Source organism: Moschus berezovskii, chromosome 22 (assembly GCF_049115385.1).
Source record: "Moschus berezovskii isolate FMDL1 chromosome 22, NW_MosBer_1.0, whole genome shotgun sequence".
NCBI classification, from domain to species: Eukaryota; Metazoa; Chordata; class Mammalia; order Artiodactyla; family Moschidae; genus Moschus; species Moschus berezovskii.
Window position 1 is genome coordinate 15244962 of NC_142481.1, and position 18942 is coordinate 15263903.

Genomic DNA, 18942 nt, shown 5'->3' on the forward strand with positions numbered 1-18942 from the left:
TTTGTATAATGACTTACTGGTCCAACATTTATCATGACTGTTTTCCTGTCCCTCAGCACAGGAACTTTTTCACCAAGAAACAAAAGAAAAACAATGAAAAGCCTTGGGAACCACAGTGGTGCAGGAGTTGCCCCCAGTCCTAGGTTGGAGGTGTCGCTCCCCTCTGGCAGTCATGTGCCACACTATTTCAACAAACACACTGTGCAGCCCCTGCGTTTGGGCCACACCTCCAGCAGGCCTCCTCTCTCACCCCACTCTCCGCTCCTCCTCTCTCATTAACACCACTGATCCATCGCTCGTGCCACTCCTGGGGCCTGTATTGTGCCCAGAAGCTCCCATAGCACAGGGCTGCCTGGCCCACTCCTGGTGGCCCCAATCCTCACGGGGTTTGCGCTCCTCGGTGGGTGGTTCCTCCTCCGATTTCTCCTCCTTCTTCTTCACCAGCCGCACCTTCTCCAACAGGCTCATCAGGCGACTGCCCAGGGTGGCTTCTTCCTCTGGTTCCTCCTCTTCCCCCTCCAGTTGAATTCCTGGAGGTAGACAAGAAGGGAAGGCATGTCATTCATCTGCTTGCTTATTAATCTGCTGAATCATTTACTTCTTTATTCATTCACGTATTCACGCATTCATTTCTCACTTATGTGTGTGTGTTCATGGGGTTTTTCATTTATTTCTTCATATGTTCATCTATTTGTTCACTTATTCATTCTTTGAATTATTTGTCTTTTAAATCAACTATTGCAAGTATCTTCAAAGAACTAAAAAAACCCATGTCTAAAGTATTAAAGAGAAGTATGACGACAGCGACTCATCAAATAGAGACTACTGATAAAGAGGAAGGCTTTCCTGGTGGTCCAGTGGTTAAGAATTCACCTGCCAATGCAAGTGTCTTGGGTTCGATCCCTAGTCCGGGAAGATCCCATATGTTTCAAGGCAACTAAGCCCAAGGGCCACAACTACTGAGCCACACTCTAGAGCCCACAAGCTGCAACTGCTGAGCCCACAAGCCCTAGAGCCTGTGAAATAAGAGAAGCCACCACAATGAGAAGCCTCCACATTGCAACTAGAGAGTAGCCCCGACTGGCTGCAATGAAGACCCAACATAGCCAAAAAAAGCCAAACAATAATAAAAAGAACTAGATACAAAAATAACCATGTAGAAGCTGAAGTGACAAAGTACAATAACTGAAATTTAACAATTAGAGTGGCACAACAGCATATTTGAGATAGAAGGAGAAAGAATCAATGAACTTGGTTCATAGAACTACACAGGTTATCCAGCCTTAATAAAAGAATGAAGAAAAATTAACAGAGGCACAGAGACCCATAGTATATCACCAAGTATAACAATGTATGCATAATGGGAGTCCTAGAAGAACCAATGAGAAGGGGTCAGAAAGCTATTTAGAAAAATAATGGCCCCAAAGTCCCACATTTGATGAAAAATACTAATCTACACGTTTAAGAAACTCAGCAAACTCAAATGGGATAAATTCAATGAGTTCCACACCTATATACATCATACTCAAACTGCTTAGAGGCAAAAGCAAAGAGAAATATTGAAAGCCAGCCGGATAAAAATGAGTCATCATGTGGAAAACATCTCAGCAAGATGATCAGCTGACTTCTTATGAGAAACAATGGAGATTAGCCAACCATCCCTCAAGCCATCTTTCTTTTTATTCATCCAACCAGTCAGCCATCTCTTTACTCACTCCTTTATTCAGCCATTCTTCTCTCCATCAATTCACACACTTGTCCATTCACTTACATGCCAGCAATTTTGGAAAACTCAGCAGTGGCCATAGGCCTGGAAAAGGTCAGTCTTCATTCCAATCCCAAAGAAAGGCAATGCCAAAGAATGCTCAAACTACCACACAGTTGCACTCATCTCACATGCTAGTAAAGTCATGCTCAAAATTCTCCAAACCAGGCTTCAACAGAACATGAACCATGAACTTCCAGATGTTCAAGCTGGATTTAGAACAGGCAGAGGAACCAAAGATCAAATTGCCAACATCCACTGGATCATTGAAAAAGCAAGAGAGTTCCAGAAAAACATCTACTTCTGCTTTATTGACTATGCCAAAGCCTTTGACTATGTGGATCACAATAAACTGTGGAAAATTCTGAAAGAGATGGGAATCAGACCACCTGACCTGCCTCTTGAGAAATCTGTATGCAGGTCAAGAAGCAACAGTTAGAACTGGACATGGAACAACAGATTGGTTCCAAATAGGGAAAGGAGTACATCAAGGCTGTATATTGTCACCCTGCTTATTTATATGCAGAGTACATCATGAGAAACACTGGTTTGGATGAAGCACAAGCTGGAATTAAGATTTCTAGGAGAAATATCAGTAACCTCAGATATGCAGATGACACCATCCTTATGGCAGAAAGTGAAGAAGAACTAAAGAACCTCTTGACAAAAGTGAAATAGGAGAGTGAAAAAGTTGGTTTAAAGCTCAACATTCAGAAAACTAAGATCATGGCATCTGGTCCCATCACTCCCTGGGAAATAGATGGGGAAACAGTGGGATCAATGACAGACTTTATCTTTTTGGGCTCCAAAATCACTGCAGATGGTGGCTGCAGCCATGAAATTAAAAGACACTTGCTCCTTGGAAGAAAAGTTATGACCAACCTAGACGGCATATTATAAAGCAGAGACATTACTTTGCCAACAAAGGTCTGTCTAGTCAAAGCAATGGTTTTTCCATTAGTCATGTATGGACATGAGAGTTGGAGTATAAAGAAAGCTGACCACCAAAAAACTGATGCTTTTGAACTGTTGAAAGAAGTTGAAGTTGGTGTTGAAGAAGACTCTTGAGAGTCTCTTGGACTGCAAGGAGATCCAACCAGTCCATTCTAAAGGAAGTCAGTCCTGAATATTCACTAGAAGGACTCATGCTGAAGCTGAAGCTCCAACACTTTGGCCACCTGATGTGAAGAACTGACTCATTTGAAAAGACCCTGATGCTGGAAAAGATTGAAAGTGAGAGGAGAAGGGAATGACAGAGGATGAGATTGTTGGATGGCATCACCAACTCAATGGACATGAGTTTGAGTAAACTCTGAGGGTTGGTGATTGACAGGGAGGCCTGATGTGTTTTATTCCATGGGGTCGCAAAGAGTTGGACACGACTGAGAGACTGAACTGAACCGATAGCCATTCATCCATATGTGTGTGTGTGCTCAGTCATGTCTGAATCTTTGCAACCCCATGGACTGTAGCCCGCCAGGCTCCTCCTCTGTCCATGGAATTTCCCAGGCAAGAATACTGAAGTGGGTTGCCATTTCCTCCTCCACGGGATCTGCCCACCCCAAGGATTAAATCTGGTCTCCTGCACTGACAGGGGTATTATTTACCACTAGCGCCACCTGGTGGCTGGGGCTTCCCAGGTAGCTCAGCTGGTAGACTCCACCTGCAATGCAGGAGACTCTGGTTTGATTCCTGGGTCAGGAAGATCCCCTGAAGAAGGGATAAGGGGTAACTCCAGTATTCTTGGGCTTTCCTGTTGGCTCAGTCACTAAAGAATATGCCTACAATGCAGGAGACCTGGGTTCGATACCTGGGTTAGCAAGAGCCCCTGGAGGAGGTCATGGCAACCCAACTCAGTATTCTTGCCTGGAGAATCCCCAAGGATAGAGGAGCCTGGCGGGCTGCAGTCCATGGGATCACAAAGAGTCGGACACAACTGAGTGACTAGCACAGCACAGCGCCGTCTGGGAAGCCCATGAGTACATCCACCCAAACACCCACATAAACATATCCTGCCACTCATCCACCTGTTCACTAATATGTTCATTCATTCAGTCATCCACTTTACCAACAGTTACTTCACAAGAACTGTAGATAATTAAGATCAGAAAATCTTAAGAAAACGTCAATACAGGTCTCAAAAGAAAGTTTGGGAGGTGGATTCTCTGATCTCCTCTCTTACCACAGTGTGTCAGCAGGTCTTGATGAAATTCGAGCAAATCCTGTCGGACCTCTTCAGGGAGCGGACATTCTTCCTCATCCTCAGCAGCTTTGAAGTGCAATAGCATGTTGATCTAGGGAAGGTCAAAGATTAGAGTGAGAGACCCCAGAGCAGGAACTCTGAGGTTGAGCATCAAATATCCAACTGTGAGTTCCTGTCTAAGCTCATGAATCGGTGAAGAATATCTGGGCGACTAAAGGTTCGAAAGGAGTCAGGGTCAGTCTGCAGTGACTCAGAAGTCTGGTTCAGAGAGAGGTAAGAGAGTAACAGAGCTTTCCTGGTGGCTCAGACAGTAAAGAATCCGTCTGCAATGAGGGAGACCTGGGCTTGATCCCTGAGTTGGGAAGATCCCCTGGAGAAGGGCACAGCAACCCACTCCAGTATTCTTGCCTAGAGAATTTCATGGACAGAGGAGCCTGGCGGGCTGCAGTCCATGGGGTTGCAGAGTCAGACACAACTGAGCATCTCACACACACACACGAGTAACAGATAAGTGTATCAATAGGGTCAGAGGTCAAAGTCAGATTTAGAGGTTGAGTATCATCAGTGATCAGGGCAAGGGGAGAGGCTGAATTTGAGGGGTAAACAGTAAGGCCAGCTAGGGTCAGGGGTCAGAGGACCTGCTCCTGGGGTGGGGAGCGGAACTCGCGAGTGCGTCGGGCTGTCTCAGCTGCAGTCATGGTGAAGGCTTTCATGAGGATGGCGTAGCGGTCCCTCTGGTTGGCCTGCAGCTTGTCCACATAGCGTTCTGCAAAGGCTGCCAGAGATTCCACACGGTGCTGTAGTTCTTGGTCACAGAAATACTCCAGCAGGTTACACATCTGTGGGATGATAGCCATGTGGTAGGCGGGATGGTGGTGAGACCATAAGGACTTCCTTGAAACTCTTCTTGCCTCCCCTCCCCGCTCCACAGCCCTGTTCCGGTCGAGCCACCACTGTCTCCTGCCTGGATCCTCAAGGTGGCCATCTCCATGGTCTCATCCCTCTAATTCACCTCCCACAAGGAAACCAGAGAGCTCGTTCAAAGCCAGCAGCACTCGCCTGCTTTATGCCCCTCCGCAGCGCCCCACTACCTTGGGTCAAAGTCCAGACTCCAGCCCCACCAGACCCTGCATCGGCCAGCCCAGAGGGATGGAGGCTGGAAAAACAAGAAGAACCAGCTCACCTGTAACTTCACAGACTCGGGCAACTTCATCTGGAGCAGCCCCTCCTCCAAGTCCTCTTTTTCCCCCTCTGCTGTCTCCGCCTCCTCTTTTTCCTCATCTTCCTTCTCCCGTGCCTCTTCCTCCTCGTCCTCCTCCTTCTCCTCCTCATCCTCCTCTTCCTCTTCCCCTTCCTCCTCCTCCTCCTCTTCCTCTTCTTCCTCAGTGAATACTTCAGGCTCAATCATCTTCAAGATCTGTTTCACATCCTCATCGCCAAAGATGCCCATCACCTAGGGGATAAAGGCTGACTCTGTCACTGCAGCCTGAAAGGCTTCCATAACCAAGTCCCAGCCTCACTCCCCAGACCTGATTCTCCAGAACAAGCCAGATTCATCACTGCATTGACTGGATACAATTTCTCCTACAAACAGGAATGACATCCCCCTGTCCCACCATCCACCTTCCTTAAGATCCTCCCAGATCCATACCTTGTGTCCCATCTACATGGCCCAGACCACATAGCCAAACATGAGCACCTCTCCCTTTACAAGTGAATGTCCTTTCTCCCAAACCTGAGCATTTGTGACTCTGGGACCGGACACATCCTACATCTGATAGAGGCCCTCATAGCTCCCAGTATATGCCAGCTCTCAGTTATCATAAAGGAGATGCTAAGAGATGGAAGGAGAGGGGGTAAATGAAAAGGAAAATAGTTGGGAAAGAGAGAGATGCATGAATGGGGGAGAACTGGGTGACTGGGTGGATGAATAGATGGACTAGCAGAGGTGTGAAGGAGAGGTCTATGGATGGGTGGATTATGGATTGAAAGGTGAAGGTAAAGGGGGAAGAAGAGATGGTGGGTAGATGGATGACAGGATAAATGATGTTTAGAGAGGTGGGTGGCTACATGGTTTGATAGATGCAAGTACATGAGTGGATAGGTAAATAGATATAAATAGATACACGCATAAATAACCATGTACTGGGGTGGGATGGATAGATGGATGGGTGGATAGATTTGTGTGTGAAAACTGGATGGATGTTTATATGTAAGAATCATTAGATGTGGAGTGAATGAAAGAGTACATGAAATAAAAAACGGATAGAAGGATGGAGACTGAGTGAATGAGTGGGTAAATGAACAGGTGGAGATGGTTGGATGGATTTGTGGGTACTTAATACAAATGGATAGAGAGATGCATGGATTGATGGGGAGGTAGGTGGAAGATGGAAGAACGGATGAAATCCGTGGATGGGTGGATGAATGGATGCACAGTGGAAGGAGGATGATGGTTGTCTGTATGAAGGGAAAATAGATTAATAAGTAAATGGGTAGGTGGAGAGATGAAACAGTGAACGAAATGATGTATGGATGAACGGAAGAAGGATGAATGGACAACTAGACTGAAAGTTGGATAGATGGAGGCAGGGATGGCTGGAGAGGTGGACAAATAGATAACGGGGGAGACTGGAAGGATACATAGATGACGAACTTTTGGATAGGCAGATGGGGGTAGGTTTGAATGGACAGATGGATGGCTGGAAAGGCGGGTGGAGGATGGATGAATGATGCTTACATGATTGAACAAAAAGAAAGAAGATGAATAGATGACAGATGAATGGATGGAAGGAAAAGCGAATGAGCAGATGATAAAAGGATAAGCTGGAAGGTGAAGGGTGTGTGGATGGAGAGATGAATGGACGGCTGGATACATGAATGGGAGGGGCAATCTATGCAGGCATGGGTGGATGAACGGATGTATGGATGATTTGGGAGCGGAGGAGACCGGGACGGAGGGAAGCAGGAGGAAGTCCTTACCAGCAGGGTGGACACCAGCTTGAGCACCGGCACGAACTGAAACTCCACGGAGCCCCCGACTGGGTCACGAGCGTGCTGCCCACCATCTCGCACCGCCTCCCCCAGCATTCTGAGTGCTTTGTCCCGAAGAGCTTCCAGAGGGATGCCGGGGCTGAGGCGTGCCGGGGCTTCTGCCGCCCCAGCAGCTGGCAGGGCAGCCACGAAACACGGGGCTGAGAAATGGTGTGGAGGCCGCAGCGAGGTGGTAACGCCGACGCCAGGAAGCCCGTGGCGGCGGGGACCGTTATCCGCTCTCTTTCCGGGTGGGAAGAGAGTGATGGCGCGGGTCTCAGGCGTGAGGGGCACGATGTACTCAGAGAGCATGGAGCGGCGGCTGCGGCAGGCACTTTCGAGGTGGATGCTGATGAGGAGGTCGTAGTAGCCTGCACGCAGAGGTCCGGGCAGGTGCGCGTCCTCCAGGGCGTGCAGCAGCTGCGCCTGGTCCACATGGCTGCACAGAGCATGCGCCACGCGGTTGTTGCCCAGGGCGCACACAGCGCGGTAGAGGCGGAGCGTGTGCGAATGGAACCGCTGCAGGTCCAAGCGCTCAGATAACTCCAGGATGTCCATGCATCTGTGGTGGAGATGGGCCACATTCAGAGTCAGAGCAAGCTGAGGTGGGAGACAGAGACACAGACCCGAGAGGCAAAGAGTGCTCAGGCGAGTGTTGGTGGCCCTAGAAGGGAATCCCAGTGTTCTGCTGGGTCAAGATTCTGTGAGGTCTGTGGAGCTGAGTCTAGCAGACTTTTTAATGGTTCTGGAAGTCCCTCACTGGTCTGGGGGCTCCCTGGGATGGAGATATGAATGGATGGTTGGATACATTGGGGTTTATAGGATGGTCTGGTACCCTGGGGATCTAAGAGTCCAGGGAAAAGATCTGGTGACTGTGAGATGTATATGGGATTCCAGGTTGGGTCTAAATCTCTGCTCTGGCAAGTCTGAGTACCCTGGATATATTTGAACACCACCAAAATGTAAAGTTCATCAGGACAGGACATTCCTGCCTGTTTTGTTTGTTTATTGTTTGTTTGCTATATTCCCAGCACCTAAAAAGGACTAAACACAAAGGAAACCAACCCTGAATACTAATTGGAAGGACTGATGCTGAAGCTGAAGCTCCAATACTTCGGCCACCTGATACAAAGAGTCGACTCACTGGAAAAGACCCTGATGTTGGGAAAGATGAGGGCAGGAGGAGAAGGGGACGACAGGGGATGAGATGGTTAGATGGTATCACTGACTGAACGGACATAAGTTTGAGCAAACTCCAGGAGATGGTGCAGGACAGAGGAGCCTGGTGTGCTGCAGTCCACGGGGTCACAAAGAGTCGGACATGACTGAGTGCACAAAAGCAAATGTGCTCAATGAATATTTGCTGTAGGAACACATGAATAAATGGGTGCATCTGGGGCCTCTGGGGATGGGTCTGAATCCTTCTGGGCAGGTCTGAGCATTACTAGACGTCTGTTTACAAGAGTTTGGTGTCTCCAGCCCAGAATGTTGTTGTCACACAGGAGGGGCTCAGAGCTATTTGTCGAATGAGTGAATAAAGGAAAGATGAAGCATGCTGGACGCCTACTGGGGTCAGCCTGGGATCCTGGCCACATTTAGAATCTGTAAAAGCTTTGCTGTCATCCATGAGAATACTCTATAGCTGGGTGTGTCTGGGGCCCCTGGAGTGAGTTAGAGATTTTCATGGGACACATCTAAAGTTTCTCTGCATATGCCCGAGAGACCCTAGGATGCATCCAAGCCTCTCTGAATAATGTTTAAGAACCTCTGAGGTATACTTGAGGCCCCTGGGTGTTGTATAGGATTCTTGATGTGGATCTGGCTCCCTGAGACGGGTCTGGAGTCCTCTGGGGTGTTATCTGGACATGCCTGGGTTGAGTCTGGGTTTCTGGGGTGAGTCTGAGCCTGCTGAAATGGATTGAGAACCCCCTGGTGTGCTATCAGCAGAAAATAGGGTGGTCTGGGGCCTCTTGGGGTGTTATCTGGAGCCCCAAAGGTAGTGGAGAGGGGACACCCAGTGGGATCCAGACCCAGAGGGCTTGAGGTACCCGCCCCACCCCTGGGCGCCGGGGCTGGCCCTGACCGGTTCTCCTCGGGGACGTGCAGCGCCATCATGGTGAGCGGCTCCTGGCACTGCACTGCCCAGCCGAGCCGCTCGCCCGCCCGCCGCGTCTCCACCTGCAGGAAGTGGTTAGGCATGCGGCTCCACGACACGGGCATCAGCATCTGCACCTCCAGCCGCGGCGGGCACTGCGGCGTGGGGTTCTTGCGCTCACTCAAAAACATGGCGGCTGACAGCGGCATGATGTTCTGGGGGGCGCAGAGGTGTGCACAGGTCAGGATTCGCAGTCCGCTGGATCCCGCCACTCCGCTTCCAGGAAGACCTCCCAGACTGCATTCCCGCCACACACACTTCAGCCTGACCTCCCACACCTCCTTCCTCAGCCTGCCCACATTCACTCCCCATCACCTTCTGTTTCCCCAACTCAAACTGGATCACGTTCTGGTGCGTAGGCAGCACAAAGACAGCAGGGAACAGCTTTGTGTTGGGTTCCACCTGGCAAGGGAAAAGACGGCAGGGTGAGGAAGACGATGGACTGGAAGTGGTGTTGACTCCAGATCTCAAACTCTGGAGCCAGTTGCCCCAGCCTGATCCTGCTGGTGCCTACAGATCCAAACTCGGGCATAGGAGGCTCCACAGTGGTCCTGAGGTTGCTCATGGACTGTACCACCTCTGATCCAGCAAGGCCAACCTCCTCCACCTCCTCAGGGGAACCTGTCATCTGGGACTTTAAAGACTCACAATGGAGGTATATAGGCCCTCATTGTACAATTCCTTTAATTTTGTTGTGTTCTTGAAACCTTTCATAATCAAATGTTGAAAAGGAAAATACCATTTTAGAATTCTGGTCCATCCTAGGGTTTTCTCTGATTGGTGAAAAGGTGGGGACTGGTACCACCCAGCCCAAGATGGAATACAGACCACTCTCCAAGGTCAAGGCTCTGCTCTGTCTCCCTCTTTCTGGATGTCAATAGGTGGTCTCCCAGGGGCCTCCGATAGCCACAATACAGCTCTGGCCTGTCGTGAGGTTGTTTCTGTCCTGTCTCCCTGGGGTCTGTCCTCTCGGGGCGCTGTCCTGGGATGCTAGGACATGAAGATGCTATTGCTAAGTTGCTGAGGGGCTGGGCTCACCTGGAAAAAGGTGTTGCTCTCTTTGCCGTTGGCAGTAAAGGTCATTAGGCCAGTGGCCAAGTCCACCAGGCAGCCAATGACAAGGTCCGTGTGGCTGATCCGGCCCTGCTGCCCGGGGCTCACGAAGTCTCCGCCCCACACCATGTAGCAGTTACTGCACTTGAGGCTGGAGGACACAGGAGTGGTCAGCACACTGATCCCCAGGCGTTCTGAACCCTTGGACACCCCCTTCCCTGAGCTCCCAGAATACCAGGACTCAGAGTCCCACCCCCAAACACCCACCACCTGCAGACCTGATCACTGAAACCCCTCACCCCAGACCCTGAGCCCCTTGGAGCTAGAATTCTTAGGAGCCGGTGGTAGATTCTGGAAGGAGAAGAAGGAAGGGGAGCAGAAGGAGAGAACAGAGAAAGGAGGTAACCTAGACATAGGATGGCAAGATGGGAAAGGAGGGGACTTCCCTGGCGGTCCAGTGGTTAAGAATCCGCCTTCCAATGCAGGGGTTGTGGGTTCAATCCCTGGTCAGGGAACTAAAATCCCACATACCGTGGGGCAAACTAAGCCACACACTGCAACTCAAGAAAGTTTGCGTGCTGCAATGAAGACCCAGTGCAGCCAAAATTCACCAAAAAGAAAAAAGAAGAGGAGGAAAAACTCAGAGTAGGAGCCATGGGGAGGAAGATAAGCAGGAAGAGAGGAGGAAAGGAAAGGGCGGTGCCCAGAGTGCCTGCCCCCCATAGCCCCCACACCTGCTGTGGATGTTGCCTTGCTCATCTCCCATGGTCACTGTCACCGCCCGGACCTTGCTGAGGTCGAAGCTCATGTCGTGCTGGTGATAGTCAGGGGTGACCCAGCCCACCCACACGCAGCTGGGCTCCTGGCCGGCAAAGACCCTCACAGAGTAATAGTACTGGAGAGGCAAAGGGGAGACCAGCAGTCAGTGGGCTTCCCTGGGACTCTTAGTTGGTTTCCCTTGATTCTCAGTGTCCTCTGGGGGTTTAGTAAGAATTTACTGCATTTGAGACCCTCTCTTTCTGTATCTACTGATGTATTTCTAGATCTGGGAAACTTTTGGGACAGTTTTGTGATACCCTCAAATTTGGGTGCCTCCCACCACTAGGCTATTTGTCTCAGAAAATATTCCAGATTTGGGGAATCCCAAAACTACATTGGAATTATTGTGAATTCTGACTCCCAGGAATATACTAGTGAAAGTGAAGTCACTCAGTCGTGTCTGACTCTTTGCGACCCCATGGACTGTAGCCTAACAGGCTCCTCCATCCATGGGATTCTCCAGGCAAGAATACTGGAGTGGGTTGCCATTTCCTTCTCCAGATCTTCCCAACCCAGGTATTGAACCTGGGTCTTCCGCGTTGTAGGTAGACTCATTACTATCTGAGCCACTAGAATAGCTGTTAAATTTGGGGGTGGTGAGTTTACAAGGGTGAACCCAGATATTGGGGTCCTGAGTCTATGCTGGTTCATCCATGGGATTTGGGGATCCTGGGAGTTAGGTCAGCATGCCTCATGACTTCATTGTGTTCCCTGCGATTTTTAGGCCCTTAGCTATATGGATTTAGGGGTTCAAAGGGTTTAAATAGATGTGTACTATATTTTGTGGCTTCCAGTAGATACTGGGGTATCCCCAGATAAGGGCAATTACTGGGGATTATAGCATGGAATTTGGAAGTCTGCCGAGGGTTCTTGGTTCACACCGTGGTGGTATTGAGGATGATCTCAGGGTCATCACGGTCGTCAGCAGGCACCACCTCATGAGGGAGTCGGGGCAGAGTGGGCGTGGCTGGCGGCTGGGTCATCATGGCGGCCTTCTTGGCCTTGAACAAGAACCTGGTGGTGAAGAGGAGAGGCTGTCATGAGGCTCACTCTCCAGCCCAGTCCCCCAGCCCTCCCATCACAATGTTCATGACTCCACATTCACCCTACGTATGTATGTATGTATGTGTGTGCACGTGTGCACGCTCAGTCATGTCCAACTCTGCAGCCCCATGGACTGTGGCCCACCAAGCTCCTCTGTCCAGGGGATTTCCCAGGCAAGAATACTGGAGTGGACTGCCATTTCCTTCTCCAGGGGATCTTCTCCACCCAGGGATCAAACCCACGCCTCCTGCATTGGCAGGTATCGGCAGGTGGATTCTTTACCGCTGAGCCACCAGGGAAGCCCCACATCCATCCTAACTACACCCCATTTCTAATACCCAAGGCCTCGCTTCTCGAGGGATGAAATCCCAACTGTGTCAGGAGGGTCCACCTTGGAGGATCTCTGTGTTTTCGGATGTCAGGTTACCCTGATTTAAAGGTGCCTCTGGGAACATGGAGGTTGCCTTGGGAAGCATACAGTGGTCCTCCCAAGTCAGCATGTCTCATGTGGGTGCTAAAGGCATGTGGGAAAGGACAGCTCTTCCTTGTGGCACTGTCTTATTCACTGAAGGCATGTGGAATCCCTGGAGTCCCCAGCAGGCAGTATGTCTCCTCAAATCTGTGACAACCCAAAATCTCCCATCATTTCCACACATCCCCTCAAGAGACACAGAAATACATCCCATTAAAAACCACTGCCACGATAGGGGAAAAGCAGATTTGGTTTCAATCCAAGTTTAATGCCCTTTGAGGGTCTCCCTTAAAGTTAGATTTTGGGGGGGGGGGTACATTTGAGACACAGAAATGACCCCAATTTAGAAGACCAATGGTGTTCATTGGGGCCATAGATAATGTGACCAAGAATCTGAGGTCCCCTTTAGTGTTCACAGATAAGGAAGTCCATTGGATGAAAAGCTTTGGGACCCAATAGGTACCCCCAAGGACAGTGGAGTTCTTCATAGATATTCAGGGGCATCCCAATTTTACATTCTCAAGGAAACTAGAGTATCCCAGAGAAATAATATCCTTCACTTGGGACATAATAGGATCCCTGAGTAATCTGAGTCCACCTAGTGCATAGGGGGCCACTCTGGGATACAGTGGGGTTTCTCAAGTTATTGAAGTTGCCTAATTGAGGGGTCCCAGGACAGACCCCCAAACCCCACCCTGCCCCTCCCTTGACTCACCCTCTCTTCTTGTTCTTCTCTGTGGTAGCATCCTTCTCATTCTCTGCCCTGGCAGGCTGGACCTCCACCCCAGCCTGGGCAGGACCCCCGGGTGTCCCCTCCTTGGCAGTTCCTTCTTTGTTCCCTTCAGCATCAGCCCAGTGCCCAGCTGAGCGGCGCAGGTTTTCATAGTCGGGATCAGGTTCCGCTGCCCGGGCCTCATCCTCCGCAGGAGGCTGCAGGCCAGGCGGTGCCAGTGGGGTGGCCCCTGCGGTGCACCGGAAGTGCTGGTGGAACTGGACCGGAAGGCTCAGCCGGAGAAACAGCATCTCCACCAGACTGTTCTGGGAGCCCCAGGTGCGGTGGGTCAGGCGCAGGCAGGGGGGCGTATCCACAGTGCCATCCACACGAGTCACCTGTGGCGGGGAGCAGGAAGCACTGAGCCAGGAGGCTGGCCTGGGCCATTGGTCCTAAACCTTATTACACAGAGAGTCACCATTCGGCCTTAGAGCACCGTGTAAGAATTAGCCAGAGACTCACTCCTCTGGGTGGAGGAACTCCTATGGGACACACAACCTGGCCATGGGTTCATTCACCTTCTGTCTGTCTGGACACCTTTGTACATGAGCAGCCCTGGTCAGAAACTGGAACCACTCAGAGAGCTTTCAAAACCTACCTATGCACAGGATTCACTCCAGACTAGGCCATCCATCCATCCATCCATCCCTTCATTCATCCTTTCCATCCACCCATCCACCCTTCTATCTACCCATCCATCCATTCTTTCATTTTTCCATCCATCCAACCATCTGTCCACTGCTCCACTCACCCATCCAGGAACCCGTCCACCCACCCATCCATCTCTCCACTCCACAAACATTTACTGAGCACCTACTGTATGCCAGGCACTTTTCCAAGTGCTAGGAACACATCAGTGAACAGAACATGGGCCCTGCTCTCCTGCTTTCTTATGGAGACCTCTTGGGGAGAGCAGCCTAGAAGGGTGAGAGTTTTTTTTTAAAGGTTCCCCAGATGAATTTTTGTTAAATTTGTTGTTTGTGGAAATACAACACTCAGAAGAAGGCACACATCATAAGTGCACAACAATATGAGGTTCTGGAGAGACACACCTGTGTCTCCTGCAATCAGATGGAGAAATGGACCACATAACCAGTCCCCCTGGAAGCCTCCTCGGTGCCTGTTTAGTCACTACCCTCTCAAAGATAGTGAGGGATTCTGATGAGGAAAATGCAACAACCTGGCCTAAATAAGGGGCAGGAGCTGAGAGAGGGACAGGTGCCTGGCCTCAGATTTTCTAGAGACTCCATAAACAGCTAGAGCAGTGCTTTGATGCCCCACCTCAAGTTGACCTCATCAAGGACCAATTGCCAAGACAGACCTCTGTGCTCCTTGTCAGTCAATGAATTCACCCCAAAACTGTGCAACCAAAACTGTCTGCAGAATCTTTTTCTCTCCTCTCCCTCCTTTCTCTCTTATAAATTCTGTCTGGAGACTTCCCTGGCGGTCCAGTGGTTAATTCTTTTTGCAGTGCAAGGGACACAGTTTCGATCCCTGGTTGGGGAACTAAAATCCCACATGTGTGTGTGTGCGCTTAGTCATGTCTGACTGTTTGCAACCCCATGGACTGTAGCCCACCAGGTTCCTCTGTTCATGGGATTTTTCAGGCAAGATTCCTAGAGTGGGTAGCCAGGGGATCTTCCCAATACAAGGATCGAACCCTCGTCTCCTGCATTGCAGGTGGATTCTTTATGGTTTGAGCCGCCAGTTCAGTAAAATTCCACATGCCCTGGGCGCAACTAAGCCCACACGCGCAACTACAGAACCCACACTCTCTGGAACCCACGCACCTCAGTGAAGATCCCCCATGCCACACGACACAGCCAATAAATAAATTAATTAATTTAAATAAACCCTGTTTTGCCTCTGCTCCTTCACAAGTCTACTGACCGTCTTCCTCCTGTGATTTGTACGCTAAGTAAGTAAATGTCTGATTATTCACTCACAGTAACACCCTCCTGACTTAGCATACCACAGAGTAGCGTCCATCATCCTTGACGTGTCTATGAATGGGATCCTACAGTACGTGTTCTTTTGTGTCTGGCTTCTTTCAGTCAACACTGTGTCTGTGAGATTCATCTGTGTGGTTGTGGGGAGGTTAGTTGATTCATTCTCACTGCTGTCTAACATTCTGTTTCTGGGGTTGAGACCGCCATCTGGTGGTGGCAAGTATTGGGAGGTTCCCGTTGGGCTTCCCAGGTGGTGCTAGTGGTAAAGAACCTGCCTACCAATGCAGCAGACCTAAGAGACTCGGGTTTGATTCCTGGATCGGGAAGATCTCCTGGAGGAGAGCATGGCAACCCACTCCAGTATTCTTGCCTGAAGAATCCCCTGGACAGAGGAGCCTGGAGGGCTACAGTCCTTAGGGTCACAAAGAGTTGGACACGACTGGAGCGACTTAGCATGCATGTCTCCTCCACCATCTTCTCCCACCCCAGGCACCTCCCTGTCCCCATTCTCTCCTCCTACAACTCACTGTCAAAAGGAATCTTTCCAAAACTCAAATCTAGACTGGATCAGTTCAGTTCAGTCGCTCAGTCGTGTCCGACTCTCTGCGACCCCATGAATCACAGCACACCAGGCCTCCCTGTCCATCACCAACTCCCGGAGTTCACTCAAACTCATGTCCACAGAGTCGGTGATGCCATCCAGACATCTCATTCTCTGTCGTCCCCTTCTCCTCACGCCCACAACCTTTCCCAGCATCAGAGTCTTTTCCAGTGAGTCAACTCGTCGCATGAGGTGGCCAAAGTATTGCAGTTTCAGCTTTAGCATCAGTCCTTCCAATGAACATCCAGGATTGATCTCCTTTAGAATGGACTGGTTGGATCTCCTTGCAGTACAAGGGACTCTCAAGAGTCTTCTCCAACACCACAGTTCAAAAGCATCAATTCTTCAGCGATCAGGTTTCTTCACAGTCCAACTCTCACATCCATACATGACCATGGGAAAAACCATAGCCTTGACTAGACGGACCTTTGTTTGCAAAGTAATGTCTCTGCTTTTTAATATGCTATCTAGGTTGGTCATAACTTTCCTTCCAAGGAGTAAGCGTCTTTTAATTTCATGGCTGCAATCAGCGTCCGCAGTGATTTTGGAGCCCAAAAAAATAAAGTCTGACACAGTTTTCACTGTTTTTCCATCTATTTCCCATGAAGTGATGGGACCAGATGCCATGATCTTTGTTTTCTGAATGTTGAGCTTCAAGCCAACCTTTTCACTTTCCTCTTTCACTTTCATCAAGAGGCTTTTTAGTTCCTCTTCACTTTCTGCCATAAGGGTAGTGTCATCTGCATATCTGAGGTTATTGATATTTCTTCCAGCAATATTGATAGTCCCCTGTTTAAAACCCTTCTATTTAAGATTTTAAAAAATAGAATAAAAGTCAGGGATGGGGGGATTCCCGGTGGTCCAGTGGTTGGGACTTGGTGCTTTCACTACCAGGGCCCGGGTTTGATTCCTGGTTGGGGAACTAAGAGTCTGGAAGCTTTGAAGCTCAGCCAAAAAAGAAAAGAAAACACCCTTCTGTTTTTTCCTAGCCTAAAATGCTTCCCCACAAATTTTTATTAATTATAAAGAGAAACACACCAACTTGATGGTGGTAACGATAAACGTAGAGTCGAAGTTAATATAATCAGCCGTAAGACATAGTGCTATGGTGTGCCTCTCTGAGATCCTGCATCAAGCAGAGTACAACCTCATTGCTATGATGTTCCTGAAAAATATGTGTAACCTGAACCTAATCGTGAGGAGACATGCATGTATGTATGCTAAGTAGCTTTGATTGTGTCTGACTCTTTGCAACCCCATGCACTGGACTGCAGCCCGCCAGGCTCTTCTGTCCATGGGATTCTCCAGGCAAGAACACTTGAGTGGGTTGCCATGCCCTCTTCCAGGAGATCTTCCCAACCCAGGGATCGAACCCAGGTCTCTTATGTCTCCTTGCATTGGCAGGCAGGTTCTTTACCACCTGCGAAGCCCGAGGAGACATGAGACCTACCCAAATTGAGGTATATTCTGCAAAATAACTGGTCTGTACCCTTCAAAAACACCAGTGTCATAAAAGACAATGAAAGACTCCAAAGCATTTTATATACATTAAAGAGACATAACAACTAACTGTAACATGTAACCCTGGCTTGGATTTTGGACCAGAAAAATAAAAAGCATTATTACCACAATGAACACAGTTTGAAAACGGATTGTAAATTAGATAATAGAAGTATCGATGTTAAATTTCCCAATTTTCATGACTGCAGCTCTGTAAGAGTATAGCTTGTTCCAAAGAAATGCATATTGAAATATTTAGGGATAAAGAGGCCAGATGTCTCCAACTTATTTAAGTAATTCATAAAAGAGAGAGAGTGTATGAGAGGGAGATCAGGGCTATACCAAGGAAGAGAAAACTGATGATCAGAAGGAGAGTCATATGCCCCAGGTCACAAAACAGGGAAAAGGCCAACTCCAGGCCTGTCTGATTGTAAAGTACCAGTTGAAGCTCAGTCATGTGGAATTCAAGTTCCTCCCAGGTTGAGAAAAGGCCCATCACTTTGGTCTATGTGGGGTTTTTATGGTCAGAATACAACATGGAGTTTAACCTTGAGAAAGAAAGGTACTAGGGTCTAAAAATTAGGATACTCAGATTAATGAAGAGTTACTAAAAAGTAATCCCCGGGACTTCCCTGGTGGTCCAGTGGTAAGGAACCCACCTTCCAATGCAGGGGACATGGATTCAATCCCTGGTCAGGGAATTAAGATTCCACATGCCACGGGGCAACTAAGCCCGAGTGCCACAACCAGAGAAGCTTATGTGCTGCGACAAAGACCAAGCACAGCCCGTCCCCCAAAAAAGTAACCGCCCCCCAAAACCCACCCTAGATAACAATTAGTAAGGAAGGTGCCGAAATGTGCCCAGGGTTTATATTTCTTTAAGCCTTGTTGTTGGCTCAGCAGTAAAAGAATCCTCCTGCAAAGCAGGAGCCACAGGAGACATGGGTTCAATTCCTGGGTTGAGAAGATCTGGAGGAAGGCATGGCAACCCACTCCAGTATTCTTGCCTGGAGAATCCCATGGGCAGAGGAGCCTGGCAGGCTACAGTCCATAGGGTTGCAAAGAGTCGGACATGACAGAAGTGACTTAAGCACGCAAGCAGAAACCCTTGGTAGAATCAAATAGTTATAAGGGCTGAAAATTTCCAGTGAGGTCACTTAATCCAGCTTCTCTTTCCTCCCTTCCCCCATTTTGTAGGCAAACTACCTGGAGCTCAGAAAGGTGTGTTTTTGCCAAGGTTATACCCTACAATTAAAATTACCTAAATTAAAAGACACTTGCTCCTTGGCAGAAAAGCTATGACCAACCTAGACAGCATACTGAAAAGCAGAGACATTTCTTTGCCAACAAAGGTCCGTCTAGTGAAAGCTATGGTTTTGCCAGCAATCACGTATGCATGTGAGAGTTGGACTACAAAGAAAGCTGAGCACCGAAGAATGATGCTTTTGAACTGTGGTGTTGGAGAAGACTCTGGAGACTCCCTTGGACTGCAAGGAGATCCAACCAGTCCATCCCAAAGGAAATCAGTCCTGAATATTCATTGGAAGGACTGATGCTGAAGCTGAAACTCCAAGAC

At 49.1% G+C, this 18942-nt stretch overlaps 1 protein-coding gene across 5 annotated transcripts in view; it reads right to left on the reverse strand.

The window, feature by feature from the left end:
* RYR1 (ryanodine receptor 1) overlaps positions 1-18942 on the reverse strand; it is a 127895-nt gene that overhangs the window by 77727 nt on the left and 31226 nt on the right. For all 5 annotated transcript variants that reach the window (XM_055412238.2, XM_055412236.2, XM_055412235.2 and 2 more), the window contains exons 28-38: positions 13260-13654; positions 11910-12042; positions 10944-11104; positions 10195-10360; positions 9472-9558; positions 9085-9311; positions 6951-7563; positions 5152-5421; positions 4607-4807; positions 3948-4059; positions 384-530 (exon numbers count right to left, since the gene is read on the reverse strand). In XM_055412238.2, the coding sequence (XP_055268213.1) occupies positions 384-530; positions 3948-4059; positions 4607-4807; positions 5152-5421; positions 6951-7563; positions 9085-9311; positions 9472-9558; positions 10195-10360; positions 10944-11104; positions 11910-12042; positions 13260-13654 (2512 nt within the window). The remainder of the gene's footprint in view (positions 1-383; positions 531-3947; positions 4060-4606; positions 4808-5151; positions 5422-6950; positions 7564-9084; positions 9312-9471; positions 9559-10194; positions 10361-10943; positions 11105-11909; positions 12043-13259; positions 13655-18942) is intronic.